The sequence below is a fragment of the Heloderma suspectum genome, chromosome 5 (assembly GCF_057233095.1).
Source record: "Heloderma suspectum isolate Gila_16-S chromosome 5, 16-S_ref, whole genome shotgun sequence".
In the NCBI taxonomy this organism is placed as follows: Eukaryota; Metazoa; Chordata; class Lepidosauria; order Squamata; family Helodermatidae; genus Heloderma; species Heloderma suspectum.
Genome location: NC_139462.1, coordinates 34,557,445 through 34,569,923, shown reverse-complemented (window position 1 = coordinate 34,569,923; position 12,479 = coordinate 34,557,445). Strand labels below are relative to the sequence as shown.

Sequence of the window (12,479 nt, the reverse complement as noted above, 5' to 3'; positions counted from 1 at the left end):
TTGCCATCTCATGTTTGACCACCTCCAGCTTACCTTGATTCATTGATCTGACATTCCAGGTTCCTAAACAATATTGTTCTTTACAGCATCGGATTTTCTTTTCACCACCAGACACATCCACAGCTGAGTGTCCTTTCGGGTTTGGCCCAGCCGCTTCACTCTTTCTGGCGCTACTTGGAAATACCCTCTGCTCTTCCCCAGTAGCATATTGGACACCTTCCGACCTGAGGGGCTCATCTTCCGGCGTCATATCTTTTAGCCTTGTGATACGTTCCATGAGGTTTTCTTGGCAAGAATACTGGAGTGGGTTGCCATTTCCTTCTCCAGTGGACCACATTTTGTCAGAACTCTCTGCCATGACCTGTCCGTCTTGGGTGGCCCTGCACAGCATAGCTTATGGCTTCACTGAGTTACGCAAGCCCCTTCGCCACAACAAGGCAGTGAGCCATGAAGGGGTCTCTTCCCATACTAATAAATAAAAGTGTTATCAAGCACTTTGGGAAGCGAAGTTGTTTACAGAAAGCTGTGCCTGAGAACCAAACACGTCTAGCCTATGCTGAAAATGCTTGCTAGTGTTGTGCTGCCTCATGGGTAACATGTATGGTATAAAACCCATTTAGCCCAATAGCTTGTGATTCAGAGAAGCTGTCTGATCCAACCATTAGGTACGCCTGTGTGCTGTAAGTTACCCAATAAAGTCTCCTTGTAAGTAAACTCCCCCCCCCCCCCTGCTGGAATCCCAAAACACAAGCGGGGCTAGAGCGCCTCACCCAGTATCAAACCCTGCTGTTAAAAGCCATGAAGGCAGGTATAAAGAAGTCAGTTAATATGACCAAAGTGTCTAAAGTGCTGCAAGGTGCCACCGAGGCCCCAGAGCGTACTTGGAGCGTCTTTTAGATGCCTATCGCCAGTATACCCCCCTCGACCCAGAGGCCCAAGAAGACGTGGACGAAGAAAAAATAGAAGAAGACCCAGCAGAAGCAGAGGCACAGTGTGCCCAGTGTGGACAAGATGGACATTGGTGGCATGAATGCCCAAATAAAATGAATCAAATACACAAAAGAGAAAACCAAAGGGGCCAGAACAGGCGAGAGAGAAGACAGCTTGAGAGGGGCCATGACATTGACTTCATAATTGACACTGGAGCGGCATCAAGAGCAAGCAAACGTTAGCCTTAAACAAGAAGTCCAAACACTGGGCAAAGTTCTTCAAGCCCAGCGTCACTTTGTCTTAGAAAATAAGCCCCAATTCCCATCACAGAAGTTCATCCTTTCCAACCAGGAAATGAAGTATGAGTTAAAGAGGAAAAAATAACCCTTTAACTCGCAGATAGAGAGGACTGAAAACTGTTATACTTTCCACCCCACAGCTGTGAAAGTAGCTGGAGTTAAACCCTGAATACACTGGACATGAGTCAAAAAAGCAAAAGGGGGAGAGTGGACTGTAAACAGAAATCCTGAAAATCCTTTAAAAATCATTCTGAAAAAGCAGTAAGAAAACTCAGGCTAGACCTTACTGTGGGCACACCAGGGGACTGTCCACCCTGCGTACGGTCAGACCTGCAACTGGGGAAAATTGAAGAAGGGGACTAGACCCTACTGCAGCTTGCCAGGTGAATGGCTTCCCAGCGTATGGTCAGATCCCAAAGAAGATCAAACATGCGTGTTGTAGTGTTAGTAGTGTTGCATTGTGTTTCCTTAATAAGGTATGAAAAAGGGGGGTCTGCCCCTAGAGGGGGAAGTATGTCCCAGCGATTCGCTGATAATTACTGGCTTCACCTGGCTAACATCACTAGAGTAAAACGTTTTTGCTTGCCAAGAAATCTACCTGCAAACAGGTTTTTTTTATCTTTTTCTCCTCCATCATTTAATTTGACTAATAATAGTAATGCTGTAGATGTTCAAATCAATAATCAGCATGCATAATATAGTGGCTGACATAACAATGGGACAAAACAATTAGCTAAATTGGTTAACCCCTTGGCTTCCAGATCTTAGCTGGCTTAAAGCATTGTTCATCCTAATTCTACCAGTGTTGTTCATAGAGATACTGTTATGCCTTTGCATTCCTTGTCTTATGCGCTGTTTAACCAATCTGTTTTATGTCTTGGCTAGTAAAACTGCCGCCCTCTACGCTCTAATAGCTCAACAAGATACTAAGGAAGAGGGTTGCTATAAGAGTCCTGTGTTACGCTTCGCAAACCAGAATGTCTACTTGCGTAATGAAATGCTATAATTGTAATGAAATTATGCATTTAGGGGGGGAATGTAGCAGCCATATCGGGGGTCAGACTAAGTAGTCTCATGCAGTCCCATGCTTCATGTTCTTGCTGAGCTCTTTCTCCCTTGAATATATTGTTGTAAGCTGACGAGACACAGGAATTTCTTATCTTGTCAACAAAAGGCTAAGGTCATAGAATTGTATATCTTGTTCTCTGCTGTTCTCTTCTGTTCTCTGCTTATCAAGGCTACCCTATAACCCAGTTCTTGTATTATAAACAATGGTGCTAGGAGAAGAAATGTTGAGGACTGCAACCCCACATGGGAGGGAGAGGAGGAGCCGTTTCCTATGTGTCACAATATCTATAAAAACAATGTGCTGATGTAAATCGTGGCTTCTGGCTCTTTGGAAATGATTCCAGCCTTAAGCCCGCGCGTTAAATAAAACCTCTTTTTCCTTCACTCCGTGGTCTCTCTGACTCTGAGTTCTGCAACAGCATGGGGGGAGTTGGCGATGAAGCCATCCCCTTTCTTCTCTTTGGTACATTCATGTTTCTCTCAAACAGATCTTACAGGTCCTCAGATATTCTCAGATGTTGTTAATATTTCTTAAATCATCCCACAGGAGATGTTGATATTTCTTGAAGCATATATTATTATGGAACACCTCAGCCCTGTTTTCTCCTATGAAATAAGAGTCTCATCACAGCTTTTTGCATTGGTAAAGCTCTGGGGAGATAATCCTGGAATCCAGCCCCCCCACTATCTCAAGGGGGGTACTTTTCTCCAAGATGTTTTCCAGTGCCGCCTTGCCCCCCCCCTTTAATTCCAGGGGGGAGATGAAAAGATTTTTCAACCTTTTAAAAAGCTGTTTGAGAAAGCTCCCACGGAAGAACCTGTGGGAAGCTGCCAGAGCGACATCAGTTCCAACATCAATCCTCCTGACCCAACTTCTGATGGGCATCCAATCTGGTGGACTGCCTCCCACCTCCTCTCAACTCCACCCGTTTAACTCTGAGCCGAACTCTGACGTCTGTCCGTTCCTTCCCCCTCTGACAAAGGCTGAGTTCCCATGGGGAGCATGGATGACGGTCTGTGAACCTAGGCCTCATGTTCAATAAGCCCCTGGGAAGATTCATCCCTGACTCCTGGATAGTCTTGGGGAATTTCCTCCCCCACTCCCTGTCTTGGCTGGGCTTCTTCTAGGTCTGCCTCCGAATCTGAATTGGAATCCAAAACCAAACCAGAGAGCTTGGGCCCCATCCTGACACTAGAGACCAAAGTGAGGTTCTTTAACTTTACTAAGTTCAAGATAAGGAGGAAGATCTACAGTACAATTTTAATAGCATATTCATATCTGGCATCCAAACTACTAGTAACTTCTAACCATTCTCTATAACCCTTGGAATAATCTGTATGCAGAAATATATAGCAACCATGGCCCCACTCTGCCATGGAAGCTCACTGGGTGACTTTGGGCCAGTCACAGACTCTCAGCCCAACCTACCTCACAGGGTTGTTGTTGTGAGGATAAAATGGAGAGGAGGAGGATAATGTACACCACCTTGGGTTCCTTAAAGAGGAAAAAAGGTGGGATATAAATGTAATAAATAAAAAAATAATAAACTCCCACCCACCCCTTCACTAGATATGTTGTCTCCATCTCAATTTAGGCCCAGCTGGATAAAGGTGCTGAATTATATAAGGAAGAAATTGAGGACCTCAAATCTCAGCTTGCTAAAGCAGATATGGCAAGAATGAAACAGTCCAAATACTTTGACCAAGAGTAAGTCCTGTTTTCACTTGTTTCAGTTTTGTATAGCCCTGATGTATTTCAGTGTTCTGCTGTTCAAGAGCACAAAAGCAGGTTAAGCAAATCATTGTCTTTATGCTTCTTAGTATTAAATATTCCCCAAACATTTATACCAGGCTGCCCCCCGCCGCCCCCGAGTATCCCTTATACCAGAGGAAGATAACACTCCCGAGCCTGTCAAATTATTTGTTCCCTGTACACTTGCATCTCAAAATATGGATGAATTTAGCTAGGTGTTGCTTGGACCTGGATTATTGTTCTTTGGAGAGGGGAACCAAATGCCTCCATTCTGAGAATAGAGGTGTTGCTTATAGAGTACCGCTTACTCCGCTTAGCAAACTGAAGGGAAATCTTGCTCTAGGAAGTCACATAGTTGTGCTGTATCTGAGCCAACTTTCAAAGGTAGTGTTTGAATATGACTTGGAAAACGTTGGACAAAATGAGGTGGCCTTCCCTGTTGTGGAGTCTCATGCCTGGAGAAAAGTCCCAAATTACTTGCCAGCAGAATCCATGGGTTAAGAACACTTCATTTCTAGTAGACTTTTTCTAGGTTTGAATGATACCTGGGCTCTGGTTGTAATAATAAATGGTACACAGTTGTCTATGCCACCCTGACAACTAAAAAAAGTATTGTGGCATAAGCTTTCAAGGGTAGAGCCTACTTTTTCAAGTGCACATCACGTGTCTGAAGTAAGAGTGTCTGGCCTGTGGAAGATGCTTATGCCACAATAAATTAGGTAGATTTTATGGTTCCACACAAGACACTGCGTTGGCTGCAACAGACTAACACAGCTATTCCTCTTATATGTTTGTCCGCTGCTCATTAGTATATAATTTGTTCATTTTATATTGTTAATAGTTTCCCACAGTGGGAAATGGGAAGCTGGACTAGATAGACTTCTGGTCTAAGCCACCAGAGCTCTTATGTCCTCGTAATGTTCTATGGCACAATCCTATGCATGTCTACTCAGATGTAAGTGTTAAATGGTGCTTTCTCGCAGAGGATTGTAGCCTTAATTGCTTTTCTAGAAGCAAAATGCACAATGGCACTATTGGTACATGACCTAAAAGTATGGTGGTCTTCTTAGAATGGCAAATGCAAAAGCTCTTGCAGAACATAGAGAAGAACAATTAAGAAAACTGAAGGAAGAACTCCGCAAAGTGCAACAAGAACAGGATGTAACTGGTAAGTATCAAACATATTTTTTTAAAGTTTGGATTAACTCATAGAACAAGATGTGGAAGTCAAGCAGGCAATCTTGGAGTTTATTGAAAAATAGAAGCCTTTTTTTGAGTTCTGAAGTACAAGAAATTACAAAATGTCTTCAAGAGAAACACACTTCTCTCACACGTGTAAGGCTAGAGTTCACAAATCCTTTCATGTGTCCCCAGTAATAGTAATAAGCACTTTTAAAACCATTTTGATAAAACTCCACTTGAAATGCTTACATTGATTAGATTATATAATTGGTGTTGATTAGATTACATAATTGATATGGTCTGATGCCGTTAAACATTACAGTCGTATTGTCCAGGGTTTTATAGAGCTCTTTGATTTTGGCGGTCTAGAATTCTGTGCTAAAATCTCCAACCTGGACCAGTATACCTTGTACGTTTGGTCCCAAATTATATCTTTTCTTCCAATCTGCAAGCTTTGAAAAGTGTTTGTCTTCAGTGTTTGGGATATTATCCCCACCTACCAAGCCAGTTTTGCAGGCTTGGGAGACTCACAGGCAAAACTGTGTTCTTAAATGGCATGATTACTGCCTGCCATTCACCCAGAGGCAATCACTGTAGTGCATTTATTTTTGAGTTTTTAACGGCCCTCTTGCAAACTCCTTTTCAGTGATATCAGGCAAAGACCTTCCTCAGACTTCCCTACCGATTACTTGTGGCGGCGGAAGTGGGATCATCCAGAATACGCAGGTGCTTGTACTGAAATCTGAGCATGCAAAACTGGAAATGAAATACAAACAGCTCAAGAAAGAACATGAGCTTATGTTGACGTAAGTCTTAAGAATGTATCCAGGGCCTTCGTTTCTAGATTCTTGTTGCCTGCCTATCCTCTGAGCTTTGAATTTGTTGCTCCTAACAGATTAATTGGTTTCAAGGGGAAAAAAACCTCTTTGCAAGTTTGGTGAGCCATGAAGGTGCTGGACTGCCTAGGGTAAAGAAAAGCCACAATATGTGGCTAGTGGGTTGCATTTGGCTTGGTCACAGGTGGTGTAGACAAGCTTATCACAAATTACGATGGCTTAGCACTTATTCTTTTCACAGCCCAGTGGCTACTGTGGGCAAGTTCGCACAGCGCAACAACACACCCTGGTGAACAAGCTATGCAATGTGTGTTGTTCGCAGAACAAGCCATGGAGAGCCTGACATACCATGGGTTGTTTTCCCTCTCCCTTGGTCCTCCAGCCAGGTCTGGCACGTATCCCAGGGGGCTTTGCGGCAGAACCCATCTTGTCTGCCCATCCTGCCCTGCTCCGATCACAAGCCCATTTTTGTTCTCTGTTTTTTGTTTGTTTTTCGGGCCCTGACATTTGCGCAAATGGGGCCATCATATGAGTATATTTTTTCAGCCCCAGGAATTTTCGCAAATGTCTTCATTACTTCTTTACTATTCGTTTTTTGTCGGTTTTTCGCAGTTGCGCAAGTGCGCACTTGCCGCTGCCAAAAATATATATAGTCTTGCCTTGTATGTTTCAGCTGTCAAAGGGAACAGACTGCAGTATGAAACATACAAAGTAATTGACGAGAAGAGACTGCATATAGGCTGATTTGATAGCCATTGAAAAGGGAAAAGGGGTCAAGATCACCACTTAATATTCCTCAGTCCAACCTACCTTGCAGGGCTGTTGTGCGGATAAAATGGAGGTGGGGAACCAGGTATGCTGTTTTGGGGGACGGGGTGGAGAGAAAGGCGAGACTGAAATGAAATGTGTACAATTTACAGCACTCTTATTTTACAGTATCACTTCATGATGTACCCATTTGAGTAGACACAAAGCCTAGACACCAGCAGAACAGAAACTGCTGGCAGATCAAATTCCCCTTGACCCTCCCCCCCCAAAAAAAAAACTGGTCCAGAAAGTTGGGTGACGGTCTGGAGCAGATTTGGGTGTGTTGTGTAATTTGTTTAAACTACTTATATACCACTTGATGTCATAAGATCTCTAAGCAATTTACATAAGACATACATAAAATACAATATAAAATAATAAATATATTAAAAATGTTACAGAAACAGTAAAACAGAGCAGGAGAATTACACATCAGGGAAAGCCTGAGCAAAGAAGTGCATCTGCAAGAGGCGTCTAAAAGTTCACAGTTTCTGCCTTTTGGACCACACATAGGAAAGCGTTCCAGAGGATGGGTGCCACTACCGAGAAGGCCTGCTTAGATGTTGTTACTTCTGTATTAGCAGAAGTCCATTTGCATAATGTTGGATTTAGCCCACAGCTTGCATTATTTTGAATGGGGGCATACCGGGAGCTTTTCTCTTTCTTTCTTTTTATCAATGATGGTGCCAAAATTCAGAAGAGGGAGGTCAAATGAATTCGGGGGGGGGGGGGGGCACTGCAAGTAGAGTCCAAACTCTCCCAAAATTAGGGCGTACCTCATTATGGCTCAGCCAGGCACAGGCCTTCCTGCCTGCTCACCTACTTTCTCAAAGCAGGAAGTAGTAGTCCAAATCATAGACACGCATACATGGCTAACAAGAGGACAGATCTTGCCTTGGCTCCAGCAGTGCAGGTCTCTGCAAAGAGCCATGAGAAACAATTCATGTAAGCAGTATCCAGGTGGTGGAAGATGTTGAGATGCCACCACCAGTCTTCTCATTCTAAGCATCAAGCCTTCCTCCTGCTTGTAAGAAGTGGGTTTCGTAGGCCAACACCCTTGAGTTGAACACCAAGTGACTGCATCTTTCCAACCTCTCTTGTTCATATTTTAAGAAACGAGCTTGTTTTGAAAGACGAGGTTAAGAAATGGAAGGAGCGAGCTTTGAAGAGGAGGGACAAATCCTCAAGAGACCTTGGCGAGGAGCAAAGACTCAAATCTCCAAGAAAGACAGCGCCTCCTTCTTTCTCGGAAGTCTCATGTTCTCCCTCCAGGGAAAGCTCTCTGAAGCCAGTTTTGCCCTTGGACACTCCCCCTCCTGTGCCATTGAACTGTCCAACAAGTTTCTTTGATAACTCACGCTTAGGAACCTTTACAGGTAGGTGATGATATAAAATGCTCTTGGGGCACCTGCCTTGGAGTAAAGCGCTTCTCTAAGGAAAACATATAGGTTGTTGTCCCCTAACCAAGTCATATGAGAGCCAGTGCCATACAATCAACTATGTAAATGCCCGTAACCAGTACTGCTTCCAGGTTTTGGAAGGCAAAACACCTCCTAGGGCAAAGCACCCTCAGTGGCCCCCCTCCCTCAGTGAGTCTCTGCCACCACCATTCTCATCAGCTGCTCTTGCTCCTTATCCTCTTTCTCATCGTTGCCACCACTTGCATGCTTGACAGGCAGAGAGCCAGTGAGCAAGGAGGCAGGGGCATCTACAGCTCCGCCTTCTCGCCACCACCATTGTCTGGGCCAGAGCGAGAGGCAGGTGAACAAGCAGGTTGCAAAGGTGAAGAGGAGGAGGAGGAGCTCTAGGGGCTCTTGTCAGTGGGCCCCTACTAGGGTGTGGGCCGTCAGCAGGAGCCCAACCATACCTACTCTTGACGCCGGCCCTGCCCATAACAACAACAACAAATCAACTTGGCTGTAGAATACCTGAATGCTTTCGTTGCTTAGGTACTGGTAGACGTCCCAGATTCAGAGCAGGTAGCTTTGAAAGAGCTAAGGCAGATGGCAGTCGTGGTGCCACCTTCCTTGTGCCAGTGTTCAGTTAGCCTTTTGGCCCATCCTCCCCCATTTGCTGGTAGATGATAGCCTAACTGCTACAGCTAGAAGCGGGAAAGACTGCAAGAAGATGCATGTACGTAGCAGCGTAGGAGGAGCATACCGCCACGCTTCCTGGGAATGCTCAAAGTCTTCATAAATACAGCTTCTGGTTCTAGGACAGATACCCTAATTATTGTGCTAACACCTGGTGCCAACATGCATAGTTAGCATTGCATTCTCTAAAGCAGGACTGGGTAACATGCAGGCCCCATGCATCCCCCGGTCTTAAGGGTACTCCCCACCAGCCCCAAATTTGCTGCTGTGGCAACAGTGGCAAAACAAACAGCTGTTTGCCTCCACATTTAGCTGTAAAACAAGGCATATGAAATTTGGCAGCCAACTGCCCATTGGTTTGCTTTTGCTGCCACTAAAGTTCAGTATGCAGCAGCTGTGCGGCTTCTGAGGAGTTGAAATTGCCCCTCCGCTAGACCCTGCAGTTCTCCCACCCACCCTCACCTTGCTCTAAAGCAGGGTTTTCTGAGTAGATCATCTGTTGATGTGCTTAGTAGAGCTCTGTGAACTGCCTGAAGCAGTTCTGGTTTTCTTGTTTTAGAAAGTGTTTTTCTAAAATACTTCTCTGAAATCCTACAGGCTTTGCTTCCTCAAATCATCCCCCCGCCCCAACTTGATGGCACAGCTTTCCCTCTTCATTGCCATTTCACTGTTTATTGGCATGTTGGTTCAGCTTGGAATCCTAATAGTGATCTGGTGACAAATTATCTCTGCCTGTGCCCTTTTAACATGCCCCAGAGTCAATTAAATTGCAAAACATCTAGCATTGCCACTTTATTTTAAACCAGGGGTGCACTGTCTCTTTGGCCCTGAGGGCCACATCAAGTATCTGTTGGGCAGGTGAGGCGGCATATGTATGCATATTCACATAAAACACACACAGCTGTAGTCTGCTCCCTATCTGAGCCACCCCAACCCAATCACTGCTTCAAGTGGGAAAAGCTAGCTATTTCCTGGGATCTTCTAGGCAGGAAACAGCCTAACCTCCAGGCTCCAGGAATGGAGCTCTATGGCTCCTGCCATAGAGGCCCCATTCCTAGAGCATCATAAGAAGAGCCCTGCTGGATCAGACCAAGGGTCCATCTAGACCAGCATTCTGTTCACACAGTGGCCAACCAGCTCTCGACCAGGAACCCACAAGCAGGACAAGCGCCACAGCACCCTCCCACCCATGTTCCCCAGCAACTAGCATACATAGGCTCACTGCCTCTGGTACTGAAGGTAGCATATCCCCAGAGTGTCCTAGGAATTAGGCAGGAGCCTTTGCCCATGGCTTCCTAGTACGCTTCAAAATTCTCTAGGAATGATGCTTCTATGGCAGAAACCACAGAGCCTGTTCCTAGAGCATTTTTCCTCCTTTTTTGAGTGCCACCACAGTTTTTTGGCTGCAGCAGACCAACAGGGCATGGGGAGGTGCTGCCTGCAGCCTGGGGGCCACACTTTTTGCACCCCTGTTTTAAATTATAAAATTCAACTCATCGTCTTTTTGTATTATGACTTACAAACCCTAATAGTCATAAAGATAATGCTGTGTTGTTCTAAGCTTTATATAAGGGCCAAGAGGCCTGTGCAGGGTTTTTTTTTTTCCTTTGGTTGTATCTAATATTTACAGATGTTTTGAAAGCATGTACTTGACATCAGCTTTTTAAAAATTTAAAACAACTTCTAAATGTTCTTGTCTTGAACAGACACAAGATCTGCAGTAGCAGAGTCCACAGAAAACAATCTTAAGCATTGGATTGCAACAGCAAACAAAGATGATGTTCCTAATTGTAAGACGCAATAACACTCTGGTTCTTCTGTGGAGTCTAAAGATATTTTCTGGACAAGACCACTAGATTCTGCTTTGTCTGTACTGAGGAAACAGACTGCCCTGTCCTTGACCTTTTTGGTTTGTCATATATATCTTTTCTTTTTTCCTTTTTGGGAGTTTTATCCTCTACAGATCCATTTTGTGTTACATTTTTAAAATTTATAAATAAAGAGTTTTGCACAAATATTTCTATTTTAACTGAAGTCATTTTTCTACAGTGCTCCTCCAAAGCTTAACAACTACTTGTTAATCTTTTGCCATACTGCTTGTTAGTTCTGTCTCTTTTCTCCACGCAAAGTTGTTAGATGTGTGCATTGTTGATTTAGATTAGGGAGCTTCTCTTAAACTCCCTCATGCATTAAAAGAGGTTGCTGGGTCGCAGCCTCACACTGGATGCACCACTAACTGGCTGTGTGTTCAGTCATATAAAGGGGCCCTATGCACATAGAGATGTATGCATGCAGAAGACTATGCAAGAGGGGATTCTGATTGGCCCAAGATCCCCCTCCCATGGAGAAGTTCTATGCACATACATCTGTATACATATAGGGCCCCTTCACAGAGCTGGGTGAGGGTTTTGAATGCATGGCCCCCTCGTGCATTCTTTCAACAAGTGAGGGGGATTAAGTGAAAGGAGTTCCCTATTGTACAACAGTTAAAAAAGACGTGAATATGGCAAATTGAGTATTTTATATTGGTAAGCTATCATGGAATTGTTTTTACACCTAAGCATCCTTACTAAAGCACTTAAAAACCTGCTTGAGTCAGAGGTTTGAGACAAAATGCATCAGTGGGGGGTGAACTTCAACACTGGCTGCAGTCTAACGGATCCATTGCAGCTTCAGCAGAACAGTACCACTTGAAGCATTCCTCAGCAAAGATCAGATTATGAAGGATATTACTATTGTTTTTATGGTGCAAATTCATATTAGTAAAGTACAGTGTAACTCAGGGGTAGGCAACTTCTGTGGCCCTCCAGATGTTTTGGCCTACAAAGCCCATCATCGTCCCTCACTGTTGGCTATGCTGGCTAGGGCAGACAGGAGTTGTAGGCTGAAACTACTGGAGGGCCACAAGTTGTCCACACCTGTGGTAACTAGTCAGCAGAGAGTCACGAATGGCATAGATTGGATCCAGATTTAGTCATACCTAGAGAAGACCCATTGAAGTCATTGGAACTTAAGTTAGTCACAACTGACTTATCCCATTGATTTCAGTGGGTTTTTTCTAAGCATGACGAAGTCTGGATCCAGCCCACATTGCAATCTAATGTGTCAGCACAAACTCAGGGAATCCAGATATCCATGTAACTGGTTCTTTCCACACATGAACTCACCCATGCAAATATGTTTTGTGTAAAGCCTTTTCTCTAGAAGATAGCCAGTAAAACCAGAACTTTATTTAGACTAAATGATCTTTCTGGTAATTTTAGGCCACAGTGTTTATGCAGGTGCTGTATCAATTTCTGAGCAATGCAATTTTTGTGCAATATAACAAATATACATGGTTGCAATCATTACTCAATGAACCTTTTAAAAGCTCCATTCATCCTACGTCTATTGTATTAAATTTAGTAAATTGGGTATTCGGTGCCTCCATTGCAGGTTATGAATCTAGATTATTCTCCCAAGTTCTTCATAGCAACAGGCTTTTTATCTTTCTGATGGCAAAAGACTTTCA

The 12,479-nt window shown here is 44.1% G+C and overlaps 1 protein-coding gene across 7 annotated transcripts in view; it reads left to right on the top strand.

Annotated features, from left to right (window-relative positions):
- Positions 1 to 11,556, top strand: part of CENPE (centromere protein E) — a 64,893-nt gene extending 53,337 nt beyond the window's left edge. For 6 of the 7 annotated variants that reach the window (XM_084855752.1, XM_084855750.1, XM_084855751.1 and 3 more), the window contains 5 exons: positions 3,893 to 4,005; positions 5,121 to 5,218; positions 5,879 to 6,038; positions 7,989 to 8,251; positions 10,675 to 11,556. In XM_084855752.1, the coding sequence (XP_084711878.1) occupies positions 3,893 to 4,005; positions 5,121 to 5,218; positions 5,879 to 6,038; positions 7,989 to 8,251; positions 10,675 to 10,772 (732 nt within the window). In that variant the 3' untranslated portion in view covers positions 10,773 to 11,556. The remainder of the gene's footprint in view (positions 1 to 3,892; positions 4,006 to 5,120; positions 5,219 to 5,878; positions 6,039 to 7,988; positions 8,252 to 10,674) is intronic. The other variant, XM_084855753.1, reaches the window with a different exon arrangement.
- The last annotated feature ends 923 nt before the right edge of the window (positions 11,557 to 12,479 follow it).